Consider the following 14,545-nt stretch of genomic DNA (forward strand, 5'->3'; position numbering starts at 1 on the left):
TAATTTCTCATACTTAAGTCTTCATTCTTTTTTCACTCTCATATTTTTGACTTCTGAGTTAATGCCATACTTAGCTTTTGTGCTTACAAAAGGGCTGGTGAACTGCAAACAAAAGGATGAAAGGATTAATATAAACGAGGGCCATAATACATTTTATATATATATTGTATTAAAATATTTTGGGGAAGAGAAAATAAAGTGTTGGAGTGTGAGCTTTTTGGAAGAATACAGCTTATGCCTATAAATAAAAAGAAGGCCAAATCAATTCTTACCTTATTGTGACAGGCAGAAAAGACTTGGCTGTTGATGATGGAACATGTCTTTTCTGCCCATGCTTTACGATAAGGGTTCTTGCTACAGGGGTCCACTACAAAGTATACATCCCCACAGAGAGGATTCTCTTTCCAAGAATTGACAAATTCCAATTCATTTGATGCTACATACTTGCTTCGAGTTTCAAAATCATCCTTCATATTGCCATTGTAGTTCCCACACAAACCACATATAGTTTCCTAGATTAAATGAAAGCAGCAATGTCAGTTCAGCAAATTATAATTATTTGCTTTCCCTTTTGATTACTAACAATTTCCTATGCTTTAGTAGTGAATGTGATCTATAAATACTCTCTCATACTTTCTTAGCATCTTGTGCATGAGGTTTTGTTCATCATTGGATGAATGTGTTTCTCCACTAAACTGTAAACTGTCCTCATTTAGAGATGAAATTCAACCATGCAGTTGTATAAAACACAAGCACTTAGCTCACGAATTTCCTGAATGTAGTAGGTTAATCACTTAAAAAATCAATCTTTGGTGAGAAATCTCTGCTGTTTTGGAAATAAGGATGAAAATGAACTGCTAGTAGCATCTCTGAAAAACTTTTGCCATCATGGAGTCAAGGCAACCTTCACCAAATGTGCAGCTCAATCTGAATTGAAGGACGGTCTACTGGCCGTTATTCTGCAATACCTGTGTTTCTCTGGAGATTTTGATGAAGAAGTTCATGTGCTTATTCCAGATAAGAGTCATGTTGTATTTTCCTGGGATAATGACATCAAACATCAGATGAAGAGCATTCTTTTTGACATTATATTGTACTCCAGGATTTTCTCCAGATATAGTGAAGGTTTCATCTCGCAGTATGAATGTCAAATTCTGAAATAAAATTTATCTGTTTATCTGGACGTTATAACTTATTCGGTTTCAGTATTACCATTATTCTGTGTCATACTGCCAAAGATCAGATGCTATGGTACTATGAACTGTCTTGACATTCCCACTGTCAAAAAGTCATGGCAGCCAGGTGAAGTCCCCAAATGCCTGGGAAAAGGGAAACATTGTACCCATTTTTAAAAAGGGTAGAAAGCAGGACGCTGGGAACAACCAACCTGTCAGCCTCACCTCTGTGCCTGGGAGGATCATGGAACAGATCCTCCTAGAAGTCTATGCTAAGACACATGGAGGACAGGGAGGTGATTTGAGACAGCCAGCACGGCTTCACCAAGGGCAAGTCCTGCTTTCTATGATGGAGAGACTACATCAAGAGGACAAGGGAAGTACTACGGATGTCATTGATCTGGACTTCTGTACGGTCTTTGATAAAGTCCCCCACTACATTCTTCTCTCTAAACTGGAGAGATATGGAATTGGCTGGGTGGTCACATCCAGAGAGTAGTGGTCAACAGCTCAAAGTCCATACTTAGTGGAATTGAGTGCATCCTCAGCAGGTTTGCTGATGACACCAAGCTTGATGGTGCAGTTGACACACCTGAGGGATAGGATGCCATTCAGAGGGACCTTGACAAGCTCAAGAAAGGGGCCCATATAAGATTCAGCAAGGCCAAGTGTAAGGTCCTATACCTGGGTCAGGGCAACCCCCAGTATCAGTACAGGCTTGGCAGGGGGAATCAGTATCTTTGTACTGGGTTTTTGAATGGCTCCACATACGCAGGAAGTCTGGGGACTGAAACACTGACATGAGAATTGGAAGAAAAAAAAGTGATGGCAATTCCTACTAAATCTGAAGTTCTAGGCATAGAACATCATTTTACTTCCAAGACATCACTTCAAAGATACAGCTAAAGCTTCCAAAGGGGCAGCAAACATGGGCTTAAAATAACTATTCAGCTGGATAAACAGCAGAACGAAGATCTTACCCCAAGGTAAATGCTGATGGATCTGGAGCACGTAACCCCTGATTTCCCACAGATGACGTTCTCAGTAACAATTTTGAAAGAGGAAACGGGTCTATTAACACTGCAGCCATCCTAAAAAAACCCAACAAAACAAATGACAAAAAGCTGAAAACCTAAAAAGTCTTCCAACTTAAAACAGAAATAAAAGTAAAGAAAGCTTAAAGTATCGTGACTGATTCTGCCTGTTTTGGGAGGTGATGACCTCTGATTTTTTTTATGCAAACTGACATCACTTCCCTAAAAGATATAATTAGCTGGTACAGAATACGTATATATCAATGACTTTTTAAACATGTTATTAAATCTAAAATTGGTTGTAATTGTATGAGAAAAAACTGTGTTTTGAGAAGTCTCTTCCTCTAAAGTATTCAAATAAACAGAAAATATAAAAACTGTTTATAAAGATTCAAGGTTCTCTATTGAATATAGATGCATCCTAGGATATCTTCATTAGCCATTTAGATCAAGCTATTTCTTGATGCTGAGATACTGCCAAAATAAGCAGTAAGAGGCAGATTACCATAGCTAATATGTATTCACAGTTGCCATCAAACACAAACCGCTGTCCATCAAAAGTGGTGATGTGGCCTTCTCCGTACAGATTACATGTTGAGGAACACACTGATTTCTGAACACATTTCCATTTGCCTTTTTTGCAAGTGCTGGGAGTAAGAAGAGAAACCATACTCATATTTCAAAGAAATGCCACCTTAACCTGCTACTTTTTATATACATGCACTTTTACAGATAAGGTGATCATTTAATTAACTTGTGTACACTGTGACCAAGTTACAACTAATATAAAAACTGTAAGTTATGGATTTTCTAGAAAATAAATTCACGATAAAGAAGAAATCTTCAGTCATTTTTGCTTTCTGTTTTCACAAAAGAAAGAATATAAAACTAATTTATTTTTGCTCTTACTGAGAACAGATGTCCCTGTCCTGTGTAGTTTGTATAGTAGTGGTTTTTTAATACTAGATTAGTAACTGGAAAGGAGAATAAAATACATTGAAAATGCTGCTAAAGAGATGGAAACAAACTTTAGGGGGGGGGTTCTTTTCATCTATAGAAAAGAAGGATGACTGTGCTCTCATCTTTATTTAGGTGGAGCTGTTAATCTTTGACTTTACGTAGTTTACAGTTATAGGCCCTACAGGATGCCCTTATTCCTGGATATGCATACGGCAGAAATTATCCCTGAAGCACGTACCATGACTCTTTTATCTATGCATATAGATTGTAAGATACTAACATTCTCTTTATCACCTTTGTGCTTTGTTACTGTATTCCTTCCATTCAGCTGTTGCCATTTCCTGCTCTCCTGTCAACTAGACACTGTAGTTGTACAGTTTAACAAAGCAGAGATTCCGCAACGGAAAACTGTGTTTCTTACCAGATGTCGCATTCAGTTTGGATCTGTTCACCTTTTCCATAAGCAAGACCACCATATTCACATGGACACTCCTCAGCTGGAACACACCTGCCATCAAGATTTTCATATAGCCCATCAGCACAGACACAGCCGGATTCACATTTAGTGGGTATCTGGTAAAGATCAACAGATTGCAACATGAAATGTGAGATGCATTTTATCTTGTGATATCTATGTGAATGGTGTCAAGAGTGAACCTGTGCTAAGTTCTAGTTTTGACTTGATTTCAGTTTTGTGATTTTCTTCATACTAATATACTAGTCAATTGAACTAGTTTCACTGAAGTTGTATTATACCTGTTGTGTAAGGTATTAAACATACTTGAAGAAACTCCTTCATTTTTACCAATCTTTATCAGATAGAGTACAACAGAAGTTCTTTTATACCAAGGAAGCTTACTACAGTTCTTCCGATTACTCTGTTTCCTTAATGAAAATCCTATCAGAAGTCCACCTAGCCTAAATCTCCTGCATCCTGTGACCATCAGCAACACATAGTTGGGAAAGAATAGAACAGAAAGCATAAACTTCATGTTCTCTCAGTTTCCAGTAACATGCAGCTTATGTAGTACCTGAGCCAGAGATGATAGCCGTGTAGCTGAGAACCCTTAATGGATTTTTATTCTATTAAATTAATCAAATTTAATTTGTTAATTTATGTAATTTAATTCCTTTAACCACTTCCTGACTATATGTAAATTTTTAGTGTCTAGTCTGTGGAAAGAAGTCTGGTGTTTAACTGTACCATGTTAGAAGAAGTATCTCCTTTCATTTCACTAGAAGGAACATACTCGAGTTCTAAATAACAACTAGAACATTCTTTCTCTCTCAAGAGGATAAATATCGCAGAGCTGTGAAACTCACACATTCAATTCCAGTAGCAAGCATCTGACAGGTAGGGGCACATGCAGCTCCATACTTGTTTTCTAAACTATCAGAACACGATATATATTTCTTAGGAGCTTTGCAGCTTTCTAGGAAAAAGGAAGAAAAACAAACATGGCAGAGACTGTGAAGTAGCAATTTTACAACATGGGGAAAAAGAATATGTTTCTAAGTAAACCATATCAGACCCATACCTGCAGGATTTTGAGGTCTGCCTGTGCAACTTAACCTTCCATTAACGCAGTAGCTGGGGAGGGGGAAAAAAAGGCATTTCAATGCGATTCACTCCTAAGACATTTTAATTTTTTGTGAAGTGGCTTCATGTTTCTTACCATTGGAAGTGTTTCATTTATGTTACTAGCTCCTCTGCGTCCTTCAAAATGGAATGAGTCAGCTTGTCTTTTTACATTTTGTAGTATACAGTAATGTCAGTTTTGAAAGTGAATAGTAAGCCATGTACTATTATGATGGCCTATCAAATAATTCTTGAGGCTTGTATATAGCTGTCCAGATGCTGCTGTTTGCTGTTGACAAAATCTCCCACCAGGAATAATCAGATCTTACATATTATTTTCTACTTTTTTCCTTAACATTTCCAAGCTTAAGGTAAGTTAAATGCTTTTTGTTCACTTAAGAATCTTTGTATTTTAGGAAAGGGCAAAAATGATTTCTTAAAAAACAGACCTTTAGTATTAAAAGTAAGGGAGAATGTACTGGAAATGAGTTAATTTTCTCTGTAGAAGCTTGATGGTGCTATGTTTTGGATTTGTGACCAAAACACTGTTGATAACATGATGTTGTTTTAGTTATTGCTGAACAGGGTCATGGCCTTCTCTGCTTCTCACACTGCCCCAACAGTGAGTAAGCTGGGAGGGGACACAGTCAGGAGAGCTGACTGGCCAAAGAGAGATTCCATACTATATAGCATCATGCTCAGCAATTAAAGCACAGGTAAAGAAGGAGAAAGAAGGGATGTTTAGAGTTATGGTGCTTGTCTTCCCAAGTAACCATTATGCATGACAAATTCAAGTCTCCTGCAAATGTCTAAACACCTGCCTGCTGAGGGAAAATAATGAATTAATTCTTTACATAGCTTTAATTGTGCATGCTGCTTTGCTTATTAAATAAGCTTATTTTTGCTTATTAATAATAAAGTTATTAAACTGTCTATCTCAACCCACAATTTTTCTTGCTTTTGCCCTTTTAATTCTCTTCTGCATCTGGCTGAAGTGGAGTGAGCAAGCAGCTAGGTGGTACTTAGCTACTTACTGACATTAACCCTCAGCAGAGACACATGAAGACCCCTTGTCTCAATTTTCAGTGTGTTAATCTTCAAACTTGACACACTTACCAGGTAATCCCACCAGTTATTATTGACTGGTCAGGCAAGATGTACTTTCTGTCTTCTAAATAGCAAGGACAATAAGATTTACGAACACACTCATTCTTGTGGTTCAAGTACAGTCCTTGAGGACAGTGGCAGCCTTCAATAGGGATGTCAGTTGGATGACACTCTAGGGCTCGGTTTGAGAGTGACAAGCATGTCCTGTCACATGCCTGAGTGTGGTAGCTGAATGTTTGATTGCCAGTACAAGTAATAGCTGTTAAACAAGACAAGAGTGTATGTTAAACTTCATTTACTTATCCTCTTCCTTGTGAAAGATAACTATGCTCATAATATGTTGCTTATATTGTGTCAACAGCTTCAATCCTTAATGCTTCCTACTGATTCTCTTCCAGTGGATATGGAGCTCTAGCAAAAAATATTTCAGACCAGGTCTTAACCCCAACCATGTAGCTGTTTTGAAGTTTTATGAAGGTTAAATACTTTATTGCTCCTTTGTCCGTCTTAGAATAAAATAATGCAAAGAGAAGCTTTGCAGAAATAACCAATGTATTTTTGAGTAACTGTGAAACTTTTGCCTATGTCTAAGTTGCATAATAGCAAATCTCATCTGCAGAATTTTTCCTAGTTCTTTCTTATATTAAGGTACAGTATAGCTTTGTTAATCTCTCTATTCCATCACTTAATTTTCAGGTGGTGGGACCATCCACATGCTCACCTTAGAGCATATGAGTTATCTCATATAATCCTTTTTTGAAATAGACTAATGGGTATTCAGTAATCGGACATCTGTAATCCCATTTCTGCTTTTTCTCTCCGTTTTTTCTGTTCACTACTTTCCCCACTACTATTAAGATGATTTGGACACTGTTTAGAATACTGCTTTACCATTTATGGTTTTTGCTGTGTTATGACACATTGGTGAAACCAGCAGCTCCTGGGAATATGGCTTTTATACCTGCTGGTTGGCCAACTTGAGCAATAAGTAGTTATTTTTCTAATGACTGGCAAGTAGTTTTAAAATACGTTCTTGCTCTTATTCAGTTTCATCTAGGTGAATCAAACATGGGAATATTTTAAATGGAAACAGATAGACCTGTATGCATGCATTCATCTGATGGCAGACTATAAAGAATTGGTTCAGTGACTTACTACAGTTGTCCATACTGTTTCTCCAGTTCTCGAGGATTAAACCCATTGAACTGCATGTTCGTGCATACGATCCCAGAGCAGAACAAATGTAAGGAAAGGTCTCTTCATAATTACAGGCTTGGTAGACACATCTCTGAAACCAAGTACATGGAGAAAACTCTGTTACTAGGGAGCAGACATTTTGAAGTGCTAAACCCTGGAGGTATTTAAAAGCTGCGTAGATCTCTTGTTTAGGGACACGGTTTAGGAGTAGGCAGTGTCAGGTTTACAGTTGGACTCTATGATCTTAAAGGTCTTTTCCAACCTAAATGATTCTACGCTGACTTGCAAAGGTAAGTCAGGCAAAATGCATATTACTGCATAATAACTGATGAAAAAGATTGACATGAATAAAACATACTTACTACCTAAAAAATGCCTTTGTTTATCCACTGCTTTTTTCAAAATGTTATGTGGAGATTGGCAAGTAGAATGAGCTCAATTACGCACATGGGAAAATCAATACTTTGCATATTTAAAGTTGTTGACGTGGAGAAATGAAGCATGAGCAAAAATACCTTCTGATTCATACGGATGGCACTGGTGCCTATTGCAGACTTTTAGTGTGGTGGAGGTGTGACTTTCAAAAACACAGTTCCTTAGCTTCTATGCATTGCCAATCCAAATGAGTGGGATACTTTACATTAGGATGTTTTGGTCCATATTTGGACTCCCTCTGTACAACATCTATCATAATTTCCTACCTTGTAGAAAGGAATAGGGTTCACCACAGCATGGCATTTCTCGAACACTGTACCCTTCTTGGTAAGAATGGAGCAATGAGTCTCAGCAGATATTTCTAATGAAAGTAAAATGTGGACATTAAACAGAAAAAATTAGGAAAAAGGAAAAAAATAAAAAGAATTTGAAAAAAAAAAAAAAAAGTCTGGACACACCACTCTAGCTGAGCTTTTGGCAATGATGAACAAAAGGCAGCTTCTTAGCTTGCAGACTATACTTTAGACTATACTTTTGCTCAAACAGCTCATTAGAGATTTTTGTTTTGTTAAACCAATAGCAATAGAGACTTGAGAAGGCAAAAATTTCATTCACAGCACTTCTGAGCAAGACTAAGACATCCATGGACACTGCAATTTCACTGGAATATCACCAAATGCCTCTCTTTCATAATCTCAAACCCAGATCTCTAGATCTATGCTATATAAGCATATATACTAGATACACTGAGAAAGTTGGGGCTGTTCAGCCTGCAGAAGAGAAGGCTGCATGGAGACCTCATAGCAGCCTTCCAGTATCTGAAGGGGGGCTACAAGGATGCTGGGGAGGGACTCTTCATTAGGGACTGTAGTGACAGGATAAGGGGTAACGGGTTAAAACTTAAACATGGGAAGTTCAGATTAGATATAAGGAAGAAGTTCTTCACTGTAAGGGTGATGAGGCACTGGAATCGGTTGCCCAAGAAAGCTGTGAATGCTCCATCCCTGACGGTGTTCAAGGCCAGGTTGGAGGGAGCCTTCAGGGACATGGTTTAGTGTGAGGTGTCCCTGGCCATGACACGGGGGGTTGGAACTGGATGATCTTGAGGTCCTTTCCAACCCTAACTATTCTATGATTCTATGTATCCTAGACATCAGAAATGTCTTGCTAGTGACAGAATTTGTGATGTTCAATTATCTCAGTCTCTGCTTCTCTCAAACTCTCTCATTCCCTTGGTACGGCCTTATGGAAGAGTCAGACAAGGCTGGCTGGAGAGATCAGTTACAACAGGGTCATCTACTTACTGTTCAGTTGACTCAAAGCACAAGGGTCAGTATCTCTCTCTAAAGCAGGATGGCAATTTCCTGCCCTCCAGGAATCTACAAACAAGGAGGCTGTCCCTTCAGTGATATCCATGCTAGTCATGAAGTCATCTGTAGTGTCTCCATTGTAATTGCCACACAAACCTAATAACATTAGAAATGCAAGGGATGGGGGGAAATTAAATGATGTACACAATGGTCTATGCTTCATTCTATAATAGTGAGAAAATGCATTCAAAAGTTCTATATGGAGTGTCAATGAATACTATCGGGTCAAGCAGCCAGAGAATCTTGATTATCCTACATATTCAGTCACTGAGCCTCTGCCTCTTCAAGACTGCCCACTTCAATGACAAATTCATAGAGAAGTTTTTGTCTTGTTTTTAGAAAAAAGGGCTTTTTTCGTGTTTTTTAATCACATGAAAGGCCATGAAATATTTTTGCAGTTACACGTTTTCTTATGTATATAATATCTGTAAAGACAAAGAATATACATTTAGACTGTTTCAAATGCCAAAGCCTCTCTGTAATTCCCCACAGACAATTAGAATGTAGGATATGCCTTTGTGGCTAATATTGCTGTGGAATAAATATAAACACCTCCATCAGGTGCTGAGAAGCTTTTAAATTCTTAGGCTCATTGTCTTTATAGTGATCGTGTACTGTGTTCAAAGAACCACATGCTCCAAGATGTAGAGACCACACAGACCAGTTTGTTGCCTGTTCTTGTGAAGTAAAGCACATATTGAAGAAGGCACACATAAAACATGTGAAGTATTATACTACACGAAAAATATCACCCATCTAATTTTTTGATTTCAAAGTTACTAGCAAAAGAAAAATATTAATTTCTTAAAATTGATTTCAAAATTGCACTCCCTACATTTTTCTCCTTCACATGGGGACCAGATTTCTTACCTAGGGTTCTGTCTTTGAACTGTGGTCCAACTTTAACATAGGCCTGGAACACAGGTGACGTCTGAACTACAAGTTCCAGCCCGAAGGTTGTATACATTTGAATGTACATTGAGGACTGTCTGAAAATAGTGATGTCTCCTAAAAGAACAAGGAAATTTAGAAACAGAAATTTTGATGCATAGAATATTGCAAAATAATTATTTCAATGCATACATAAGTATTCTAGCATTCTATGAGTCACCTTCTTCCACACACAACTCTCCACAGAGGGACAGATGCAATGGGAAAGATTTTAAGCTTCCTCTAAAAACTCTGCTACTGGCAATTGTGAGAGAAGAGATGCTGGGCTGTGTAAAACAGACATTTAATGTAATTTGGATTTGACATATATTCCCATTCCTTTACCTGATCTGTAGGGCAGCCGCTTAAGTTCATCATCGTCAGTAAGTAGTTCATTCTGAGAAATCACAATTTTGTCCTGTAAGAAAAGGACATGGAATCAGAAGTAATTATCTGTGCTGATGCTATTCATATGTTCTTAAGCAACTGTATTGTCAATTACTTATATAATAGGAAAACACTGACTCAAGCTTTTTCTCATGTTATGCCATATATTGCTCTCAGTTTTCACTTTGAAAATACTCTAACTTCCTGAGCTGATGTGTCAACTGAGATCTTTATTGTGTATGTATAAACTGGAACATATCTTTAGTACGTGTCCCCTACAATTTTTAAGTTCTGGCTACCAGCAATGATTTTAAGTATTTGTTTTGCTAATCTGGTTACTGAAATGTTGGATAGAACCTGTGGAGGGAATACTTACCTTTGTAGAAAGGTAAATGATAGCACTAAGTGATGTCTCAGAATGAGAATAACCAGACTTTTCATATACAGCCATTAGAGTTCCATTGTGTGGCAGGCTGGGACTCTGGAGGAAAATAGTGAAAAGGGAAGTCTGTGTCAGAATAACAATGATTTGTAGAATAAATCTATGTCATAGGATGACCTCAGTTTGTGTTCCAATAGGAAACCAAAGACAGATTCAAATATGTCCATTTGACATTGTGTATTTCTAGACTGCAGGAAATTACCTTCATAAGAACGTAAGTGCAAACCCCATGGAACCTGTATGATCTAGAATCAAACGTGGTAACGAAGGAGCCTCCTTCCAGTGAACATCTTCCAGGGCAGGGCAAGTCTTTGCAGTTCCATTGACCCATTGTACATTTACTAAGGAAAACAAGAAATTCTGTGTGAGCTTATTCTCATACTAAGGCACTAATAGCAGCAGAGGATTTGATCCTTAAGTCTGGAATTTTTGCTGTAGCTGATCAAGATGCAAAACGGGTTAGTGAACACAGTGTAACATACATGTACATTCTGAAATTTTATTTCCACCTTTTTGAAATTTCTTTTTTCAGCCTCCAAAAACTCAAGCTACTTCCTAGTAATAGGAGATGTCATTTGTTTCACTTTTCCCTTTACGCTTTCAGTGCTTTTCTTTCTGTATGACTATCAGCTGAAGTTGTTCATCTTAATTGAAAGTTGCTGAACTCTCGTATGTATTGTCAGTAAAATTTCCTGAATAGATTAATCATGAGAAGTGTTCATTGTTACAATTCTGATGATCAAATTCCATTATTTATTCTTCTACTTATTAGAATTATGGTAGCAAGAGATGTAACACACAAAAAAATATTCCAATTAAAAAAATAATTCCAAATTAAAAAAAAAATTGTGATAATTATTTACCACTGCAAAACAGAAATTTTGTTTTTTGATTTGGTATCAAAAACACTGAGATTGCAAGGAAGAAACTGAAAACACTGGGTATTTGTTTTGTACTAATTTTACTTCCACTTTCATAAAGGAGATAAAAATGCTACTGTTTTGTGTGGCCTAAAGGAGCATTTATATTTGTACAGATTAATCTGCAATGAGACATGTACATCTTCAATTACAAATATATGATTTGTGGCATTCCAAGAAGGTAGCCTTGGAGATAGTATGAAATCTTTGCAGCTCTGAAAAGTTAAGCTAAATCTTTCAATTGCTTGGTGAGGATGCTCTTTATCCTCTCATGAAAGTACCTGTTGCTACTCACCAGGTCCTACATGCTGCTTTCATTGTCTCACCAGGAGCATATGTTTTCCCATTCAGTGTACATGGACACTGCTTAATGTGAACACATGTTCGATTCTTTGAGATGTCATCAAGAACTGTTCCTGCCAAAGACAGTAAACGAAATAACAAATACTTTTCCATATCCTCACTTAGCACTAAATATAATATAGCTTTAATGCCTTCCTAACTTAGCTTGAAAATGCTGTTCTTGCACAGTCAGTGCCCATACTTAGAGATGTAATGTACAGGGCATTTTCTCTTAATTAAAATAAAACTTACTCTTTACAAATGATAACAGCATTTGGCTACTTTGTTATATGAAAGTGCAGACAATTGTCTTTATTTGAAATTTTAATTTAACTTGAAATAAGAATGAGCTTGAATGTAATTTTTTCAAATTTTATACTTTGCTATAAGACTAATTAAAAAGGGAATTTTGAAGAATGGACACCTTCTTTTTCCTGGAGTACTACGTATAGTTTTAAATACGTAGCTCAGAACAAGTTACTTTTGACTACTCTAAAATGGTTATGATATTGATGTAAATACCCACAGCACAGTAACCTTGGAAGATAGTTCTGAAATTTCAAGAAACATTGCAAAAGATAGTCGGTATGTTTTTTGCAGGAAATTAATCTTAAACTACTTTAAAGGGATTTCACAAAATCCCCAAACTATTGCAAAAATTCTCTGAGGTATGTTACCTCTTGCTGGTGCCCTGAAATGCTGAATACCTCTTTAGGGTAAGAAATTAATTAAGCTTACTCAATGTATATTACAGCACAGAATTTCAAAAAGGCAGCATATAATAATCCCATCACGTACTGAAGTCTTGTAAAGAAAATGCTTTCCCACTCTGTTCTTGTAAATAGTGATCAAGGACCTTTAAGGACCATGACTACTCAAGACTTCAGTTATATTATGTTACATGAAAAATGGCAGTTCTAGCAATGCAATGCCCTGAAATGCACTGTTAGTTCATTATTAAGAAGTCTATTACACTTGACTGGATATATGCCAGAAACATTTGTATGTGCCATTTAAGATATTATGAATACAGAAATGATACCTTCTGGACAAAAGCAACCATAGGTACAGTGACTGGAACAGCTGTACTCTGGGTTGGAACAGGTTTTAATACATGGAGAACCACATTCCTCATAGATTTGGTTAGCAGAACATTTTCCCACAGCTGCAACAAACAGTGAAAGTGTTAAGATTTTAAAGTGTAAATGCAGATCTCATCTGCCACCTAGGATGGAGAAGATGTTGTGATTTCTGGCACTAATGTTCTCTTATCCCGCTTTAATACTCAGTTCAACATTTGAATATTTGTCATTACCACCATAGTCACTCTAGCTTTTATTCATTCTTCATACCCTATTTATTAGAAACTCTTTTCAGAAGCTTGAAGAATGGCAAACAGGCTGTACTGCAGCCTAATAAACTACCACAAACCAGACTTTCCGTAGTACTCGAAGAATTTAAAGAATACAACTCTTCATCTTCTGCATAGCTCCTGCTTATCAGACATTATCTGCTTTTCAGAATGCAGCTACCTAGAAATCTTAATATGTGGAACATAGAACATATATAAATGTGATAAATTCAATCTTATCTGAAAGAGTAAAAATAAGTGAGGTAGGGACACAGAGACAGGTAGAGATGAGGCTGACAAAGAAACAATAAGGACTAAAAAATTCATTACCTTTGCTTACTTGGCATTGATTTACAAATTCTTAAATTCTTAAATTTTGATATGAGCTGCATCTCTGGTAATTTAATGTGGGAGTTGGTTTAGAAGTAACCTAAACTTCAGTCACTTTTGACTTTCTTTTTGCGATAAGCATATTTTCTTCTAAAACAATGAATCCTGCTACATAGCACTGACTATAGCTTGAAGTTTCACGTTGATTTAGGACTGCAAGAAAATTAATCAGAACTTTTGATAATAAATAGGCACTTGAAAGAAAGTGTGTCTAATCATGTACAGCTTGGACAGCAATAGAAGATTTGCTTCTTATTTTGTTCCAATCATTAGCTGTAACTAAAAAGGTCAAGCATCTGAAAATGGACTACTGAAAAATCTCCTGTGAATAAAAGTGGCTATGGCAATTGTTAGCAAAATAGGTTCAAAGACTTCAGAGGCCCTTTAAAAGCTTTTTCCTTTGAAATTTCCATGCTCTCCTTCTTAAGTCTTTACAAAAAAACCAGTGTTACTCTTAAGAAAATGATATGATTCAAGACAGTAGAGACAGTTTATTTCATTATCACTTAATTATCATTCTTATACAGAGTAAGATACAGCAAGGTTAAGTAAAATCTCCTATGAATAAAATGATTGAACTTACAGCAGAAGTTTTCAGTTCTCCAGCTGAATACCATTTGATGGGACATAGCACACTGCCTTGAATACTCTGACAGTGTAGCGCAAGTGCAGTTCTTTTGTCCTGGCTCACTGCAGTCCTGCATATCAAGCTGGCAACGAATGACAAACCCATCCTTTGGCACACTGCAGGTCGGCGATACCAAGTTCAGTAGCTGAGAGCAGATCATGGCCTAAATAAAAAGAAAATTGTTCTTAGTAGTGTTTTCACAATGTAAAAACCACAATATAACATCATTGCTTGTTATGATTTTCTTATTGGTTTTTCTTTGCTGTTTTCCCCTACAGTTTAGTAGTATGTATCTGAC

The 14,545-nt window shown here is 36.9% G+C and overlaps 1 protein-coding gene across 1 annotated transcript in view; it reads right to left on the reverse strand.

The window, feature by feature from the left end:
• MUC6 (mucin 6, oligomeric mucus/gel-forming) overlaps window positions 1-14,545 on the reverse strand; it is a 64,196-nt gene that overhangs the window by 22,556 nt on the left and 27,095 nt on the right. Inside the window, exons 8-25 of the mRNA XM_065682675.1 lie at window positions 14,203-14,410; window positions 12,921-13,043; window positions 11,832-11,952; window positions 10,819-10,957; window positions 10,551-10,655; window positions 10,133-10,205; window positions 9,728-9,865; window positions 8,792-8,953; window positions 7,754-7,848; window positions 7,011-7,143; window positions 5,865-6,114; window positions 4,708-4,760; window positions 4,493-4,602; window positions 3,591-3,742; window positions 2,715-2,856; window positions 2,156-2,266; window positions 969-1,154; window positions 273-512 (exon numbers count right to left, since the gene is read on the reverse strand). Coding sequence (XP_065538747.1) covers window positions 273-512; window positions 969-1,154; window positions 2,156-2,266; window positions 2,715-2,856; window positions 3,591-3,742; window positions 4,493-4,602; window positions 4,708-4,760; window positions 5,865-6,114; window positions 7,011-7,143; window positions 7,754-7,848; window positions 8,792-8,953; window positions 9,728-9,865; window positions 10,133-10,205; window positions 10,551-10,655; window positions 10,819-10,957; window positions 11,832-11,952; window positions 12,921-13,043; window positions 14,203-14,410 — 2,541 coding nt within the window. The remainder of the gene's footprint in view (window positions 1-272; window positions 513-968; window positions 1,155-2,155; window positions 2,267-2,714; window positions 2,857-3,590; window positions 3,743-4,492; window positions 4,603-4,707; window positions 4,761-5,864; window positions 6,115-7,010; window positions 7,144-7,753; window positions 7,849-8,791; window positions 8,954-9,727; window positions 9,866-10,132; window positions 10,206-10,550; window positions 10,656-10,818; window positions 10,958-11,831; window positions 11,953-12,920; window positions 13,044-14,202; window positions 14,411-14,545) is intronic.

This window comes from Lathamus discolor, chromosome 6 (assembly GCF_037157495.1).
Source record: "Lathamus discolor isolate bLatDis1 chromosome 6, bLatDis1.hap1, whole genome shotgun sequence".
Lineage (NCBI taxonomy): Eukaryota > Metazoa > Chordata > Aves > Psittaciformes > Psittacidae > Lathamus > Lathamus discolor.